This window comes from Lotus japonicus, chromosome 1 (assembly GCF_012489685.1).
Source record: "Lotus japonicus ecotype B-129 chromosome 1, LjGifu_v1.2".
Lineage (NCBI taxonomy): Eukaryota > Viridiplantae > Streptophyta > Magnoliopsida > Fabales > Fabaceae > Lotus > Lotus japonicus.
This window is the reverse complement of record NC_080041.1, coordinates 58,416,292-58,433,548: the sequence shown is the minus strand read 5'-3', so window position 1 is coordinate 58,433,548 and position 17,257 is coordinate 58,416,292. Positions and strand designations below refer to the sequence as shown.

At 39.6% G+C, this 17,257-nt stretch overlaps 3 protein-coding genes across 3 annotated transcripts; 2 read left to right on the top strand and 1 right to left on the bottom strand.

The window, feature by feature from the left end:
- The first annotated feature begins 1,191 nt into the window (after positions 1–1,191).
- Positions 1,192–1,977, top strand: LOC130731938 (uncharacterized). Its single transcript, XM_057584097.1, has one exon. It carries the CDS (start codon positions 1,252–1,254, stop codon positions 1,807–1,809), a length of 558 nt encoding a protein of 185 aa, XP_057440080.1. The 5' UTR covers positions 1,192–1,251; the 3' UTR covers positions 1,810–1,977.
- A 1,022-nt stretch (positions 1,978–2,999) lies between these two features.
- LOC130732847 (replication protein A 70 kDa DNA-binding subunit C-like) lies at positions 3,000–4,478 on the top strand. Its single transcript, XM_057584848.1, has 5 exons — positions 3,000–3,378; positions 3,468–3,735; positions 3,826–3,922; positions 3,997–4,118; positions 4,216–4,478. Exons 1-5 carry the CDS (start codon positions 3,229–3,231, stop codon positions 4,305–4,307), a joined length of 729 nt encoding a protein of 242 aa, XP_057440831.1. The 5' UTR covers positions 3,000–3,228; the 3' UTR covers positions 4,308–4,478.
- Positions 4,479–11,878: 7,400 nt separating this feature from the next.
- Positions 11,879–16,964, bottom strand: LOC130732842 (cryptochrome-1-like). Its single transcript, XM_057584835.1, has 5 exons — positions 16,419–16,964; positions 15,317–15,535; positions 14,185–14,891; positions 12,659–13,461; positions 11,879–12,241 (listed from the first exon to the last, which is right to left on the bottom strand). Exons 1-5 carry the CDS (start codon positions 16,732–16,734, stop codon positions 12,238–12,240), a joined length of 2,049 nt encoding a protein of 682 aa, XP_057440818.1. The 5' UTR covers positions 16,735–16,964; the 3' UTR covers positions 11,879–12,237.
- Positions 16,965–17,257: the final 293 nt, after the last annotated feature.

The window sequence follows — 17,257 nt, the reverse complement described above, 5'->3', positions numbered from 1 at the left end:
TCTTGATGTCTTTCTCCCCGGCCCATGAGCTCCCCTGTCTCCCCCAACAAGTGGTATCAGAGCCGATAGTTCGTGAGACCATGACGACTCCTTGTGTCGAAAGTCTTCCCAGCAGTGTGGCTAGGCGGCGGGTTCCGTTGGCAGCGAACAGCGGTGCAAGGGTGGATACCTTCCGCGGAGGGGGGCCATGATAATGTGGTGGTTACTCGCACTTGAGGGGGAGATTGTCGAGAATTCAAGTGTGGAGTTGGAGTCCCACATTGTTAAGTTTGGGTGAGGAGAAGACTTTATAAGAGATGTGACTCATAAACCTAATGCCTTAAGCTTTTGAGTTAAGATGTGGCGTCAATATCTCTTGGTGGCTTTCCCCCCGACCCATGAGCTCCCTTGTCTCCCCCAACAAGAGAGTAGATCTATGGAGCATGAAGCAGGATCTACATCATGTGATGTGATCAAGATTATTTTTGTTTTGCTAGTTTGAAGAATGTGCCGCATTCATCCCCTTCTTCTCCTTCCATTTGATGTTTATCAATCATTTTGGTCCATTCACCGAAAAAAAAATAAAACACAATTTCAAGAAGGTTTGAAACCATCACACAAAATTTATGGCGATTATAAACCGACACATTTTTTTTTTAACTTCAATTTTGTGCTGATATAAAACGGCCACAAAATTGTACAGCACTAGTGTTTATGCCCGAAATTAAAAATAAAAAATAATTGTTAAATATAAAGAATTTTGTGGACGTAAATTAAACATACGCATTTAAAAACCATCACCAATACGCAGGTGATCAGATGGATGGATGTCAACAAAATTTGTATCTCTACCAATAACATCCCATAGAAATTCAACTCAATCCAACTAGTAATATTTTGATGAGTTTGAATACAAAATTCACGATAACACGTATTCAGCCACATTCTCTGTACAAATTGGGAACAAAATCTTACAAATGTATTAATATTTTGACAAATATAATATTTAATAAATACTACGGCAGGGTATCTACACAAATTTTTATTTTTAGTTGATCATGAGTAGTGGCCCGTCCAACGTCGACCTTTTCACTGCCCACAAGGACAGCCACCCTGCCGTCCCGAGTTACTTAACTCAAGGGACAAGTCCAATGCAAATTAACAAACACAAAGTCCACTCTCTATAATTATCACCACCATTCTCACATTATTTTCATCAACACAACCCAACACAACACAAACTTAATTTGAAGCTAGCTATTATTCTTCACCATGAGAAAGGAATTAGCAAACAAGCAAATCAAGTTTAAGCACTACATTTTTACTCCTATCAGAATTCTCAAGAGAGCGAAGGAACTTCTATACTTGAAGGGAGTGAGGAATCGTAGTGCTTCAAGACCTGGTAATTATGGTCATGCAGCTTCTTCTATTCAGATTTCTTCACACCACCTTCAGGCTAAGAGCACCAATATCCTCAACAATACTATGCCAAGGGCAACTGGTGACAAGAGACTCAACGAGCTTTCGAGAACGGTGCCGATCAAAAATGCGGAGAATCAAACAAAGCTTTTCACACATCTAGGGATGGAAACCAGGGGTGCTAATTATAATATTCAAAGGCAAAGGCAACGGAGTACTATGGGGTATAAATATAATAGAATGAAAATGAGTTACCGCACTGAAGTGAGGAAGATGGAGACAGTTGATGAAGATAAACCTTGTTATTTTGAGGAAGATCGAAGTGATAATTCTAACTCTAATCTTTTGTATCTGTATCCAAGAACAAGGAACTATGGTGGTATTAACAGGCGCGTTATGTTTCATCAGTGAAGGGTGGGTGACAGGTTAATTGTTTTGTTATCACGCTGAAGGTTAATTTTCAGTTGCCAATTTTGTTCATCTTTCGTTAAATCTGTTAAATACTTATATGTATTGTTATCAGTGAAAATGTAACGGTCGATCTTTATACTAACTTGAGTTTAATGGGAATTTTTTTCGTTTTATTCTTTTGAGGTGTTGCATGTTTCAATGTCGTTGATCGTGTATTTCAAACACGCAGTTAAGAGGATCCCATGTTAACCTAAAAACTATCGATCTTTTTTTTTTTGTCAATAAAAAAAAAAAAACTATCGATCTTGTCTTGCTTTAAAACATTACATGGGCTGCTATTGATGATAGGTTCAGAATTAGAAAGAAAGGAAGGAGAAGAGGAAACGGAGAGAGAATAGAGAATTCGGAGGAAGACGACTAACATCATATCATTCATCAACATCCATTGAGCCATGGGCTGCTTATATAGAGCATAAGAGGACCGAATCAATATCAATCAATATCAATATCAATATCAATATATCAATATATCAATATATCAATATTAAAACAGCAAGGGTTATGAGAACCCAATGCTGATGTGTCATCACCAGAAACATTCTCTTCTATGGTGCATTCTTACAGTGAGTGGAATTCTTATGTGGCTCACTCTCTTTCCTTCCCTCCATTCACTGATTACGTGTCATTTTCTCCTTCATTCTCATTCTCCGGTCAGATTTTACATGGCACTCATCCACCAATCATCTTTCACCGGTCCCCACCCATTTATTTGTTTCTCTCCATCATTTTCAAATTTTGCATCAGCATTTTAAATCTTGACTGCTGCATTTACTACTCTGATATTAATCCCTGATTGCTTATTTAAAAACGTGGATGTTGATTGTTTACTTTTTAACACTGATATCTATATCTTTTAATGCTAATATCTTATTGATGCTATCAACATTCTCAACCGTTTCAATTACTGATATATCTGTTTCCAATCAAAAGGTTTATTCCCCCACACTCCTTAATTCACTCCTTTTTATTTTATATTTCTGTTTTCAATCTAAATATATATATTGATTCGTCCACCCTCCTTATCTCACTCACGCCTGATTTTTTTTAGCCAATCACAGTAATTGCTTACACCACTAAACGTGTTACGTGCACAACCTTCTCAATTCCTGATTCTTTTTAAAAGAGAACTCTTCTCAATTGCAGATAGTGTGCATCGTGGCTGTGAACTTCCTTTTTTCCAATGAAACATAATTATAGACAATGGCACCGAGGCTGTGAATTTTTCAGTGATTCTAAACTCAAATTCAATACTCCCCCTCCCCCTTCTACTATATATAAGATCCTGATGTTCAATTGTTTTTCACTCACTCTTGCTTTGTTCTTATCTTATTTCCTTGCTCTGAAGGAGATTCATTAACCATGGCAATCAAAGTTGATGATGTCTCAGATGTGAATAATTCAAAGGATACTTGGAACATCGTTACAAAGGTGGTTCGTTTGTGGGTTAGTCCCAGCTTCAGTGGAGGGAAATTGCCATTCTCAATGGAGTTGGTGTTGATGGATTCAAAGGTGAATTTATCTGCATTCCTATCTCTGATTCCATATTAATATTATTCATTGATATGCTCTGAAACTTTTTTTTATTAAAAATCTTGCAGGGTTGTCAGATTCATGCTTCAGTGAGGAAAACTTTGGTCTATAGGTTCCACCCCCTGTTGACTGAAGGTCGGGTCTATCAGATTTCATATTTTGGTGTTGGGGACAATCTTGGTGATTTTAGAACAACTACTCATCAGTTTAAAATTAACTTTCATATTCATACCAAAGTGAAGGAGATTGGAAACTGTCCAATAACCAAAAGTCCTTACTCTTTCATTTCTTTGTCTGAGATTATGTTCAATGATCCGGATCCTTCTTATCTAATAGGTATTTTTTTTTATTTTTTTCTTGATTCTTGCTTTTTTTTCGTGTTGTTACAATATAAAATTTGTTACTGATACATGTTTTTTTTTCTAGATATCATTGGTATCCTTACTGGATCAAGCGGTGAGCAAGAGTATGAGAAGGATGGGAAAATTCAAAAGAGAGTTACGATCGAGCTTTTTCAAGATGGGTTAGTAATGCATTGTTTTATAATATATGTTCATTATACTGAATTCTTACAATGTTTGCTCAATAAAATTGCAGGGTTCGTCTTGAATGTGCCTTCTTTGGTAACTATGTTGGACAGATTCTTGGGCAATTGGCTGCTGGTGACATGACAAATGCAGTAGTTGTTGTTCAATATGCTAAAATTAAACCATTCAGAGGTTAGGAATAGTTGGTTATGAATGTAATTGTATTTATTTCATTCGTGTTATACTGTGTCTAAATATCTATTTCACATCTGTTATTGGGTTGGACCAGGGAGGCCAAGTGTTCAGAATGTGTATGGTGCTACTAAGATTTTATTTAATCCAGATGTTCAGAATGTGTATGGTGCTACTAAGATTTGTTAAATATTAATTCTGTTTGCCAAAAAAAAATTGTAATTTTGTAAGGGTATTTGCTATGTTCATTTGGAGGTGGAATCTACTGCTGTTTCCTATGATGCAAGAATTATAACTATTTGGGCGTGATATTGTTCATTTAATCAAAACACATATACTTCGTGCGGTGGAGTTTATCAATTTTTTTTCCCAATCTTCATTCTTCTTATCATTTAAATTGCATAATCATATTCAGATTTTTTTTTTCCATTCCTCATTCTTTTTACTTACATGTTCGCAATAAGATAAATGTTCGCCGTGCAACGCACGGGAAAAAAACTCTAGTTCGATTCTGAAACAGATGTGCATCATAATCTTCCTTGTCCTCAAGGAAATACAGAGAACCCAAATTATTTCTACAATTCTGAGAAAAAAATGCAACAATATTGATGGCTGGAAATTATTTCGGCGGCTGCAAACAACATTTCCCAAGGGCCTCTCCTCTTTCGGCTTGCCACGCTGCTGCATAATGACAGCCTGACGTTGTTGTTGCACCCGCACAATAGTAACATGAAACGTCGTTGTGATGATGAAGTACGATGACTACACAAGTGGCCATGATTGGCTTGCAAGGGTCACCAGCCAAGGAGCAAGGAGCACTGCCGTGTTGTGGTGGCCTTCTCGCTCTGTCAAACTGCAAAATCACACCTGTGTTGGGTCAGGTCGCCCCATTGGGCCCTATATTCATTGTCGTCTAGGAGCATAACGCCGTCATTGAACCCTAAATCAGCAATGTTTTGGATAGAACCATGGATTTGACCTCCTTTCTCCTTTGAAGGTAGCACTTCAAAATCCTCACCATTGATGAACCGACATGCAACTTCTAGACGAAGAAGAGTGTCCATGTTTCTTCATTTTCTTGCTTCACCGTCATCATGCAACCCATCGAAATGTCTCCAAGACGCCACTGATATCGTTCGTTCGTCCTGAACAATGACCCATGTTGTTCGCTCTGCCTGTGTTGCGGCCTCCACTGTGACAACTCGCTCAGCTCGTTCTTCCGTATGTGCTTTAGGTGAGAATTGATCTATCTTTTATTAGGATTACTTTGGTCATATATTTGTCAATGTGTGACTTCTTCAACACACCCTCTCACGTTCATGTTTGGACATTTAAAGCGTGGAACTTACAAGAATGAACATTTGCAGATGACCCATAAACAAGTGTCTACAATAAATGAATCTTGGATAATTACCCCAAACGGATCCCTCAATGTGTGATTTCCAAGATTAGTTTATTGGAAATCACTCGTACATGGATTGCCTACAAATGTTTAATTCTGCAAATTCCACACTTTAGATGTTCAGCCATCGACGTGAGAGGTGTGTTAAGAAATCTAACTAACTAAAGATATGGTGAAATAAGTGTGTATGTAGGGTAGAACAATCATCACCCCTAAACTAAGGTTAGGAATAGTGTTAGACCAAAACCTGAAATCTAATAAACAATGATGTTTAGACATTGGAAAGTATGTTTCCAAAAGACAGCAGAAGTTATCAAGTTAATAAATGTTGCAAATACTAGCATATCTTCATATCATTGCATTGAGTTTGACACCAAATCTAAGCCCAAAATCTCTGAAGTGTGAGTCCATAAGTGGGGACATCTGTATGAATGGACTCGAGTAACAAAGCCTAATGGTGAGTTTGACATAATATCTTAAACTCAAAACTAGATGATAAATACATCAATATAATATTATCCTACTTTACCATTCTTAACCAAAATAGAGCATCAACCCTAGCATTTAAATTTCTAGCATGAAATGCCAAAGAAGTTTCAGAAATGTGAGCAGCAAGATGAGGTGCACTTTACAGTGGTCATCAGACATGATGATACAGACCCTTTGGTCAGGCCCAGATTTGGGAAGGTATATACTAGAAAGCCCAAACAGGTGCAAGCTGTACCTGATGAGCTAACCTTCTAGAAGGTATCTTTTCAAAATAACCACCTGGTGAGGTGGCAGCACCCATGTGGGTGAGGGGGGGACCATAGGCATTTGAGTATATAGGTTGGTTATGGAGAGAGAATTGGCTAGGCAGAAATTATTCTGGAATTAGGAGAGATTGAGCACTCTCGAATTGCTCAAGGTTATCTTGTATTTTTCCTTATTTGTAATTCCCCTAAACACTGCTTCTGGGTTTATCCAGAGGATTCAGTGCTATAATTCATATCATCTTCTTCATTCAGTGCTCTATTTTTCTGGTACCTAACATTGGTATCAGAGCCTTCCACCATGTCTCTGAGCTGCAAACGAGCGGCGCGGGTGGTGACGCCGGCATTGCAGTGTTCGCCCGGGACTAGTCGTGGGGCTAGTGCACAGCCAGCCCGCGTGGGCGCCGGGGCTGCGGAGCGTGGTGGGATGTTAGGACCCCATTGCAAGGTATGGGACTTGAGTCCCACATTGGAAGTATGGGATTCTAATGTGGGGTTTATAAGGCCTTGGGCTCTCCAACTACAACAGCTAGCTTTTGTGGTGTGGTTCTCCCAAGGTTCTTATCAATGGTATCAGAGCTCCCGATCCAAAGGGAGCTTTGTATGGTGCTTACCCGCAGCGCTATGGAATCGAGAGTCGACAATCTGGAGCGTTCCATTACGGAGATGAAGGAAGAAGCTCACGAACAGTTCGAGGAGCTCCGACGACTCTTCATGAGTCGCGAGCGCCGTCGCACCAGGGGACATTCCAACACCCCGCGCCACCGGCGAGTTTCACGCGACCACAATTCTGTTTCTCTGGCTCGTTCAGACGACGGGTCGCGAACCGGGTCACGAACCGGGTCACGAGCTGTGACTCGTAGTCGTGAACCTCACGAGCACGTTCATCATCGGAGCCATCTTCGAGCCGTCACAGGTCGGCGTGTGGATATCCCGATGTTCAATGGTAACGACGCTTACGGATGGATTACCAAGGTGGAGAGGTTTTTCCGACTCAGTCGAGTCGAAGAAACTGAGAAGGTTGAGATGGTGATGATCGCCATGGAGGACCGCGCGCTCAGCTGGTTCCAATGGTGGGAGGAGCAAGCTCCAGTGCGAGCTTGGGAACCGTTCAAACAGGCCTTGATTCGCAGGTTTCAACCTGAACTGGTTCAGAATCCTTTCGGGCCTTTGCTCAGTGCTAAGCAGAAGGGAAGTGTTATGGAATACAGGGAGCATTTTGAACTCTTAGCTGCGCCTATGCGAAATGCTGACAGGGAAGTGCTAAAGGGAGTGTTTCTGAATGGGTTGCATGAGGAGATTAAGGCTGAGATGAAGCTGTATCCATCAGAGGATTTGGCAGATCTCATGGATAGAGCTCTTTTACTGGAAGAGAAAAACTCAGCCATGAGAGGAGGCAAATCCAAGGAGGAAGACAAACGAGGATGGAAGGAGAAGGGAGGATTTGGAGGAAGATTTTCTACTAATTCGGGAGAGACCAGAGGAAGGTCTATTTACCCTAATGTGAGTTACCAATCTAAGGGAGCAGGGGGAACTCAGGGGAATGAAGGGAAACCTCAGCATCTTAAGGAAGGGACTGAGAACACCAATAATGAAGGAAAAATCCCTGAAAGGAAATGGAATGAGGGACAAAGACTTACTCAAACAGAACTGCATGAAAGGAGCAGAAGGGGTTTATGTTTCAAATGTGGAGAAAAATGGGGAAGGGAGCATATTTGTGCCAAGAAGAATTTTCAACTGATATTGATAGAAGGTGAGGATGAAGAGGAAGAAGAAGAAGTGTTTGAAGAGGCTGAGGATGGAGAATTTGTCTTGGAAGGGAAGGTACTCCAACTCTCTCTGAACAGTAAGGAGGGCCTAACTTCCAACAGGTCCTTCAAGGTGAAAGGGAAGATAGGAGAAAGGGAGATCCTAATTCTAGTAGATTGTGGAGCCACCAGCAACTTTATTTCACAGGAACTAGTAGCAGAACTGGAAATACCAGTGGTTGCTACTTCAGAATATGTTGTGGAAGTTGGAAATGGGGCTAGGGAAAGAAATTCTGGGGTATGTAAGAATTTGAAGTTGGAGGTGCAAGGAATCCCCATCATTCAGCACTTCTTTATTCTGGGTTTAGGAGGAACAGAATTGGTGCTGGGGATGGATTGGTTGGCTAGTTTGGGTAATATTGAGGCCAACTTCCAGGATCTGATCATCAAATGGGAACTAAATGGACAAAAGATGTGTATGCAAGGGGAACCATCTTTTTGTAAGGTGGCAGCCACATGGAAATCTATAAAAAAGACAAAGCATGATGAGGGAGAAGAATATTTTCTCTCATATGAATGTTCAGAAGAGGAGCCTACAGCCAATGTCACTATACCTGAACTCTGGATCAAGCTTCTTACTGAATTCCCAGAGGTATTCCAGGAGCCAAAAGAGCTACCCCCCAAGAGGGCCACTGATCATGCTATTCTGCTACAGGAAGGAGCACCAATCCCTAACATCAGGCCCTACAGGTACCCTTTTTACCAGAAAAATGAGATAGAAAAGTTAGTAAAAGAAATGTTAGCTGCTGGAATAATTAGACATAGCACTAGTCCTTTTAGTAGCCCTGCTATTTTAGTGAAAAAGAAGGATGGTGGCTGGAGGTTTTGTGTGGACTATAGAGCACTTAACAAGGTGACTATTCCTGATAAATTCCCAATTCCAATCATAGATGAACTGCTGGATGAAATTGGAACAGCTGAGATTTTTTCTAAGCTAGACCTCAAATCTGGATACCATCAGATCAGGATGAGGGAAGAGGACATCCCTAAAACAGCATTCAGAACACATGAGGGTCACTATGAGTATTTAGTCCTACCTTTTGGTTTAACCAATGCACCATCTACCTTCCAAGCATTAATGAACCAGGTTTTGAGGCCATATTTGAGGAAGTTTGTGCTGGTATTTTTTGATGATATACTGATTTACAGCAATAATGTAGACCTACATAAGGAGCACTTGAGGGAGGTGTTACAAGTTTTAAGGGACAATCACCTAGTGGCCAATCAGAAGAAGTGTTCCTTTGGACAATCTGAACTCATCTACCTGGGGCATGTGATATCCAAAGAGGGTGTGGCTGCTGACCCTAGCAAGATAAAAGATATGCTGAATTGGCCTCTTCCCAAGGATGTGAAGGGATTGAGAGGATTTTTGGGATTGACAGGCTATTATAGAAGGTTTGTCAGAAACTATAGCAAGTTGGCTCAACCCCTAAACCAATTGCTCAAGAAAAACAATTTTAGTTGGAGTGCTGGAGCAACTCAAGCATTTGACAAACTAAAGGAGATCATGACAACTGTACCTGTTCTAGCTGTGCCTGACTTTCAGAAAACATTTGTGTTGGAAACTGATGCATCGGGGAAAGGGCTAGGAGCTGTACTTATGCAAGGGGGGAGGCCAGTAGCTTACATGAGCAAAACCCTCTCAGAAAGAGCACAAGCTAAATCAGTGTATGAGAGGGAATTGATGGCAGTGGTGTTGGCTGTACAGAAATGGAGGCACTACCTCTTAGGCTGCAAATTCATAGTCCACACTGATCAAAAGAGTTTAAGGTTCTTGGCTGAACAAAGGCTCATGGGAGAGGAGCAACAAAAGTGGGTTTCCAAACTCATGGGATTTGATTTTGAAATTAAATACAAGCCAGGTATTGAAAACAAAGCAGCAGATGCTCTCTCTAGGAAACTACAATTTTCTGCCATTTCCTCAGTTCAATGTGAAGATTGGGAAGATTTAGAAACTGAGATTCTAGCTGATGACAAGTATCAGAAAATCATTCAAGAGATCACCACTCAAGGACCAGTTCCAGCTGGTTACCACATGAGGAGGGGCAGGCTTCTGTACAAAAACAGAATTGTTCTACCTAAGACTTCCGGGAAGATTCCTATCATACTACAAGAATTTCATGACTCAGCTGTTGGGGGACATGCTGGAATTTTCAGGACCTACAAGAGAATTTCTGCTCTATTCTTTTGGGAAGGAATGAAGCTGGATATCCAAACCTATGTCCAAAAATGTGAAATATGTCAGAGAAACAAGTATGAGACACTTAATCCAGCTGGTTATCTTCAACCACTTCCCATTCCCTCACAAGTTTGGTCTGATATCTCAATGGATTTCATTGGAGGTTTGCCAAAAACTATGGGAAAGGACACCATTTTGGTTGTTGTGGACAGGTTTACCAAATATGCACATTTCCTAGCTCTATCTCATCCCTATAATGCTAAAGAAGTTGCAGAACTCTTCATCAAGGAAATTGTTAAGTTGCATGGGTTTCCTACATCTATAGTCTCAGATAGAGACAGGGTGTTCCTGAGTTCTTTTTGGTCTGAATTGTTCAAGCTTGCTGGGACCAAATTGAAGTTCAGTTCTGCTTACCATCCTCAAACTGATGGGCAGACTGAAGTGGTGAATAGGTGTGTTGAGACCTATTTAAGGTGTGTGACTGGGGCTAAACCCAAGCAGTGGCCAAAATGGTTAAGTTGGGCAGAATTTTGGTATAACACCAACTACCATTCTGCCATCAAAACCACTCCATTTCAAGCTCTGTATGGAAGAGAACCACCAGTGATCATTAAGGGAACTGATTCATTAGCTTCAGTAAATGAAGTGGAAAAGATGACAGCAGAGAGGAATCTATTTCTGGACACATTAAAGGAGAACTTGGAGAAAGCCCAAAATAGAATGAAACAGCAAGCTAACAAGCACAGAAGAGACATACAACTGAAGGTGGGAGACATGGTTTATCTCAAAATCCAACCTTATAAGCTTAAGAGTTTAGCTAGAAGGAAGAATCAAAAGCTTAGTCCAAGGTTCTATGGCCCTTATCCTGTGATTGAGAAGATCAATGCAGTAGCTTATAAACTCCAACTGCCAGAGGGTAGTCAAGTACACCCTGTTTTTCATGTTTCTTTACTCAAGAAGGCACCTAATGAAGGAGTCAACAGTCAGCCACTTCCAGTTTACATGACAGAAGAGTGGGAACTTAAGGTGGAACCTGAGAGCATTATTGATTCCAGGGCAGGGGATAAAGGTACTGTGGAGGTTCTGGTCAAATGGAAGAACATGCCGGAGTTTGAGAACTCTTGGGAAGACTACACTGAACTGTTGGAACAATTTCCTGAACATCACCTTGAGGACAAGGTGATTCTTCAAGGGGGGAGAGATGATACAGACCCTTTGGTCAGGCCCAGATTTGGGAAGGTATATACTAGAAAGCCCAAACAGGTGCAAGCTGTACCTGATGAGCTAACCTTCTAGAAGGTATCTTTTCAAAATAACCACCTGGTGAGGTGGCAGCACCCATGTGGGTGAGGGGGGGACCATAGGCATTTGAGTATATAGGTTGGTTATGGAGAGAGAATTGGCTAGGCAGAAATTATTCTGGAATTAGGAGAGATTGAGCACTCTCGAATTGCTCAAGGTTATCTTGTATTTTTCCTTATTTGTAATTCCCCTAAACACTGCTTCTGGGTTTATCCAGAGGATTCAGTGCTATAATTCATATCATCTTCTTCATTCAGTGCTCTATTTTTCTGGTACCTAACACATGTACACTACAGAAAACGAATACAAGGCTTGGATCATGAACAATAATGTATCTGCGTTAAATGAAAGCACAAGCCTGAGTTTATTAGTGGGCCAAAGATCCTACGGTAGCTCTTTCTCCCTCGCTTCACTACACAAAGTATGCTATACAGTAGTAGACCTACAAATATTGTACAAGAAAGCAGAAGGGGCTGCTAATGCACTGCCATATGAATTGAAGTTTTCATACACATTGGAGGTCAGCCATTAATCATGTATCAAGACTTGTAAAAGGAGTAGGAAATTAACACATCTATGTCCAATGCAGATACAATATCGTATTTATCTCCAGATAAAGGTGATAGTGTATTTTCCACCTCCTGCTTCTAGTCTGATAAATTGTTTCGATTATGAATCACCTGTAATGAAAATTTAATTGTGATAACATAACAAGGAGTCAAGAAATGATCAAAATCGTTAAACCAAATATAGAAAATAAACTTCAGTCAAAACATTGGTAAATTATTTGATGTTCCTCAAATGGTCAGTACAGTCAACATATGAAGGTTTAAATATGTTTAGTTCTGAGATGACCAGTACCAAAAGAAAAAGACAATTTCAATGACTATTTTTTTAAGTAAATTTCAGGCTTTGAAATTGTCCTTTACATTTGGTATTGGTTCTCTCAGGGTCTGAATTATGACCATTTTGAAAATACAGGGACTGAATTCAAACAAAAAAATAAAGAGGGTCCAAAACCATTAATTTTCAGAAATGTAGAGACAAAAAACATATTTAAGTCTTATATTAATGTTCACTGCTTTGAGAAATCTCACCCAGTCTGTGGTAACCGCCTCCAATTCACCAATTGGCGAGACTGAGGATGCCTTTGCAAGTAAGATGAACTGCTTCCTATACCATTTTCATCTCCTACAAATTGTTCTGAGTAACTGGAAGCTGGTGGAAACCATTCCGGAACTATGCCTCCGTCCCTTTCTCTCCTGCTACTACCTGAAGAATCTACTGTGGAATCGTCAGCTGCATTTCTCAGCTCCATTGCAGTATGATTGTATTGCAGAGTATTCCTATGAACAGTCTGCAACATCCCTTCATTCAATGTGTCTACTGCATTTTGTTGTGCGGTTACATTTACTGGAACTTCAGCTCTGCTGCTATCTTCTGCCGTGTTTCGAAGATCCAATGAAGTTTCTTCCTCTTCCACTCTCACCAGGGAAGAAGTCATGCTTGGAACCATCTGGTCCTGGTAGCGTCGAGTAATGGGAGGGGGGTTGTTCCTAACAATCTCATGACTTTCCTCCATATGTACGTCTTGAGGGAAAGCAAGAGGGACAGATTCAGAGGAGTCTCCAAGTCCTTCCTCAGTTCCATTTTCAATTGCAGCTCTTGAAGCTGCCTCGAGTTGCCACATTTCTAATAGAGCTTCTTCTAGTCTGACTTTTGCTGCCTCTATTTCCACAATTGGAAGAGGATAATTTGATCCCAGCTCAATTCCAGCAGCTTGAAGCACTGGTTCTGGTGCATTCCATGGATGATGTATCCACTCAGTTGGTAATCTAGCAAGTTCTGGAAGCCAGCGGCGTACATATTCTCCATTTGGGTCAAATTTGTAACCTTCAAACTGAAAAATCCAACAACTGAAATCACTGTATCTATTGCTAGAAAATCTATCATTTTCAGCATTTCAAATAGTTGACAACAGGACATGACTCAACGCCAATATCATGTTAATCATCACAAACCCAAAATTCAATCCTGTCATTCCTTATAGTAGGAGGAACAAATGTAGACAGAAATCTAATCAAAATTTAATTTGAAGAAAAAATTATAAATCTTAGAATAGTATGAAGTATGAACTTACGACCAATTGCATATCTGACCAAACTCAAAGGTAAAAGAGTGAATGCATATTTCAATAGGCAAAAGTTGAGAAAAAAATAAAAGAAGGCAGGGAACAGTCTTGTCTATACTAAGAATTTCACATTATGTTCAGATAGCATATAATCCAGTGACCGTAGTGGGATGGCTATTTGGCTTCGATATTCAAACAGGCAACTGGAATATAGATATAACCTAAGGCATGTATGCAACACACATACATTGTAATCTTCAGGGCAATGAAGACAAAAGACCCGAAATATTGTTTTATATAACTCTGGAGAAACACTTACTGGTGGACAGAATAATTAGTTAAGTGCAAAAAGTACAAATACCAAAATGCATATTTAAAAAAGGAGTATGCAACATGTCGTGTGGGTTTCCAGCTAGGAAATCGAAAACATGCACATGCAAACAGATGATCATAAAGCTGGATTATGTAACTTGTACAAAAAAGTAACAGCACCTGTGGATTATCTATACGGTCAAATTCACAACCATCAGGTAAAGTACCAGATATGTACTGCCAGCCAAGAGCATCGCTCTCAAGATCTGCATCCAAGAGGGTATCCCAAAAATATTTCATTCCCCATCTCCAAGGAAGCTGCAGAACCTTCACAAAGAAACTAGAAACGACAACACGTATCCGATCATGCAGCCAACCAGTTGCCCATAACTCTCTCATTCCAGCATCTACTAATGGGTAGCCCGTTCTGCCTTGTCTCCATGCCTTAAAATAGCCTTCATTTACTACCCAAGGAAAGAACTTAAGGTGGCCAAGAAGAGGCCTTTCATGGCTGTAGGGGTGGTTGAAACTGATATATCTTGAATATTCTCTGAGACCAATAGACTTAAGGAATAAGTTCACACTTTCTTCACCAGCACAGTATCCTTCATTGGCCCACAAAACTTGTTTGATGCGGACAAGATGGAAGACTTTTTTGACACTCACCTCACCAAAATGCAAATGGGGTGAGAGAAATGATGTAGTGGCACTGTCTGCCTTCCTGCGATTTTGAGAGTACTCAATCAGTGGACCATTTATGAATGTGGTCAATGCCTTGTTAGCATTGCTCCACCCAGGTGACCATCCTCGAGCAAGAAGTGCATTGCTTGCCTTCTCTGATTCATCTTCAAACATCAACGCATCACAAGAGCACTTTGATACATCACCTGAAAGAGGGAAAGAGTAGGCAACTAGCGTAAATTAAAAGTAAAGCATGTATTGACTATTGAGAACACACATGACACATGCAAACATGGAGAGATTTTAAAAGAAAAGGAATACATTTGATACAGACAAGGAAAATTTCAATAACAGAAGCCAGAATTGAACAATTCAAAAGAATTTTTCTTGACTTCCTTACATACTTTTTGTTGCTGGTCAACCATGTTTTCACACCAATTAACTAATTTGGCGCAATTAGCAAGAACTTGCCAATCTAAAGGAACTCTATTGAATAATATTCTAATACTTTGAACCTTTATGCTATGTTCATGTTACATAGTAAGTTAGCAAGTGCTTTTCAAACAGCACAGATGTTTATTCTTCAATTTCGATCATTTGTTCAGTAATGAACATGAAGGCAAAAGTAGACCTGGAATAATCCTTTTAGGTGGGAGAAGAGGTGACTCGGGATCATAAGGCATGCTAAGACATCTTCCCCAAAAAGCATCGAAAGTTGTGAATGGTTGGCCATTGGCATCATTGACATCCCATGGTTCATATAATAAATCAGCATTGAAGGAACGTACTGTTATGCCCTGAGAAGTCAGAACCTCTTTTGCTCGGTGATCCCTGATAAGTGACAGGGGATCTGTAACATAGAAAACCACAGGTAAGGTTTACGCACAGCCTTTCTCTTGTATTTTGCAAGCTAAGAATTGAGGAAAGTAAAACGCCATCAATTAAAAGAAACATACAATTTACGGATAGAGATTATAGAAAACTAAAAATGAAAAGATGAATAGAAATGACAAAGAAGCTTCTCTGAAGAAGTAATCACAAACAACCACAACACGCGGGGGTGTATAAAAAAATGATGATGTCTTGTCCAGTAAATTGCCACATGATTTAAAAACAACACAGTTTACCAAACAATCAGGAAAGAATCCCAATTGATAAAGACATGGATCCTTCAATCCACAATGAAATCCATAGACAAGCCTTTCTCCTGTATTTTACAACTTGCTAGATAAGAATTGATGAAAGTAAAAGCACCATCAAGAAATACAAAATACCATTTTCCTATATTATTGAGATTATCAAAAAGTAAATTTTAAAGATGAATATAAATGACAAAGTAATTAGTGTCAAGAATTCATCACAAACAGTAACAGTGCATTTGTCGAAATCGGACTACAATTGATTCTAAAATCAGAATCAGAACAAGCTTCTGTGAGTCGCTTCTAAGTTTCAAAATTGATTCTTAGTATAAAAAAACCCAATGAACTTACTTTATTAAACATGCTAGTAGTGAAGGCTCCTACAATTCATAATGATATTTATAACTAACCAATAAACTTTCCAAACCTGGGGTATCATAATTGTGGACATCAACAGATGAAATGTAATGAACCAAAAAAAGTAGAATACTAATTACAGAAAATTAAGACTAAACCAGTAAGCACTATAATCATGAAGAACATATAAAGTATCAAACAGTGAGATAGCACAAAAAGGAACAGTAAGTAACTAACCATATAAATGGTTAAAGAAGATTTGAGTAGCACCAGTGGACTCAACAACCTCCAACAAAGAAGAAACACTATCAGTGGATCTCTTAGTGATAAGTGGAGTACCAAGATTTCTCAAAGAGGAATCAAGGTGAGCTAAACTCTGCTTCAACCACCACCTAGAAACCCTTCCAGGGTGGTATTGACCCTCTTCCTCCGGCGCCCAGACGAAAACCGCCACTACCGCACCTGCTCTCACTGCAGCCGTCAACGCCGGGTTATCCTCCACCCTCAGATCTCTCCTGAACCACACTATGCTGCTGCATCCACCACCTGACATCTTCTTCTTCACACCACGCGCTCACACGCGCCGCCGTCTCTCTATCAAGTTTTAACCATGGAATGTGACTCTTCTTCTCTCTTCTTCCCCAAGTATCTTCTTTGCTTTGATTTGAATGTTGAAGAAAATTAAACAAGTAATTAACTTTTTTTTTTCTTTTCTTTCCTATTTTCTCCTTTTGAGTGTTCTCTCTTGTTACGATTTTTCTTTTCTTGGATTATCTTTTTAATTTGTGTCAAGGGAGAATTTAAGCCATAAATAGGCAAAATCACAATTTGGTTTACGTGTTTTATTGAAATCGCACCAGTGAGTGTGAAAAGAATCTTACTTCCAAAAAAGTATGAAAATAATCATTATTGAATGTACCAAAATTAGTACTACTAAATATTCTATATAATTTTTTATCTATAAAGAGAAAAATAAATTGTGTTAAATTGCTATTATAAAGATCAAATATCTTTTCAAGAGTGTAACTTCTGAAATTCGAACTTTCAACTTAGGACTTTAAACTTTAAACTACCAT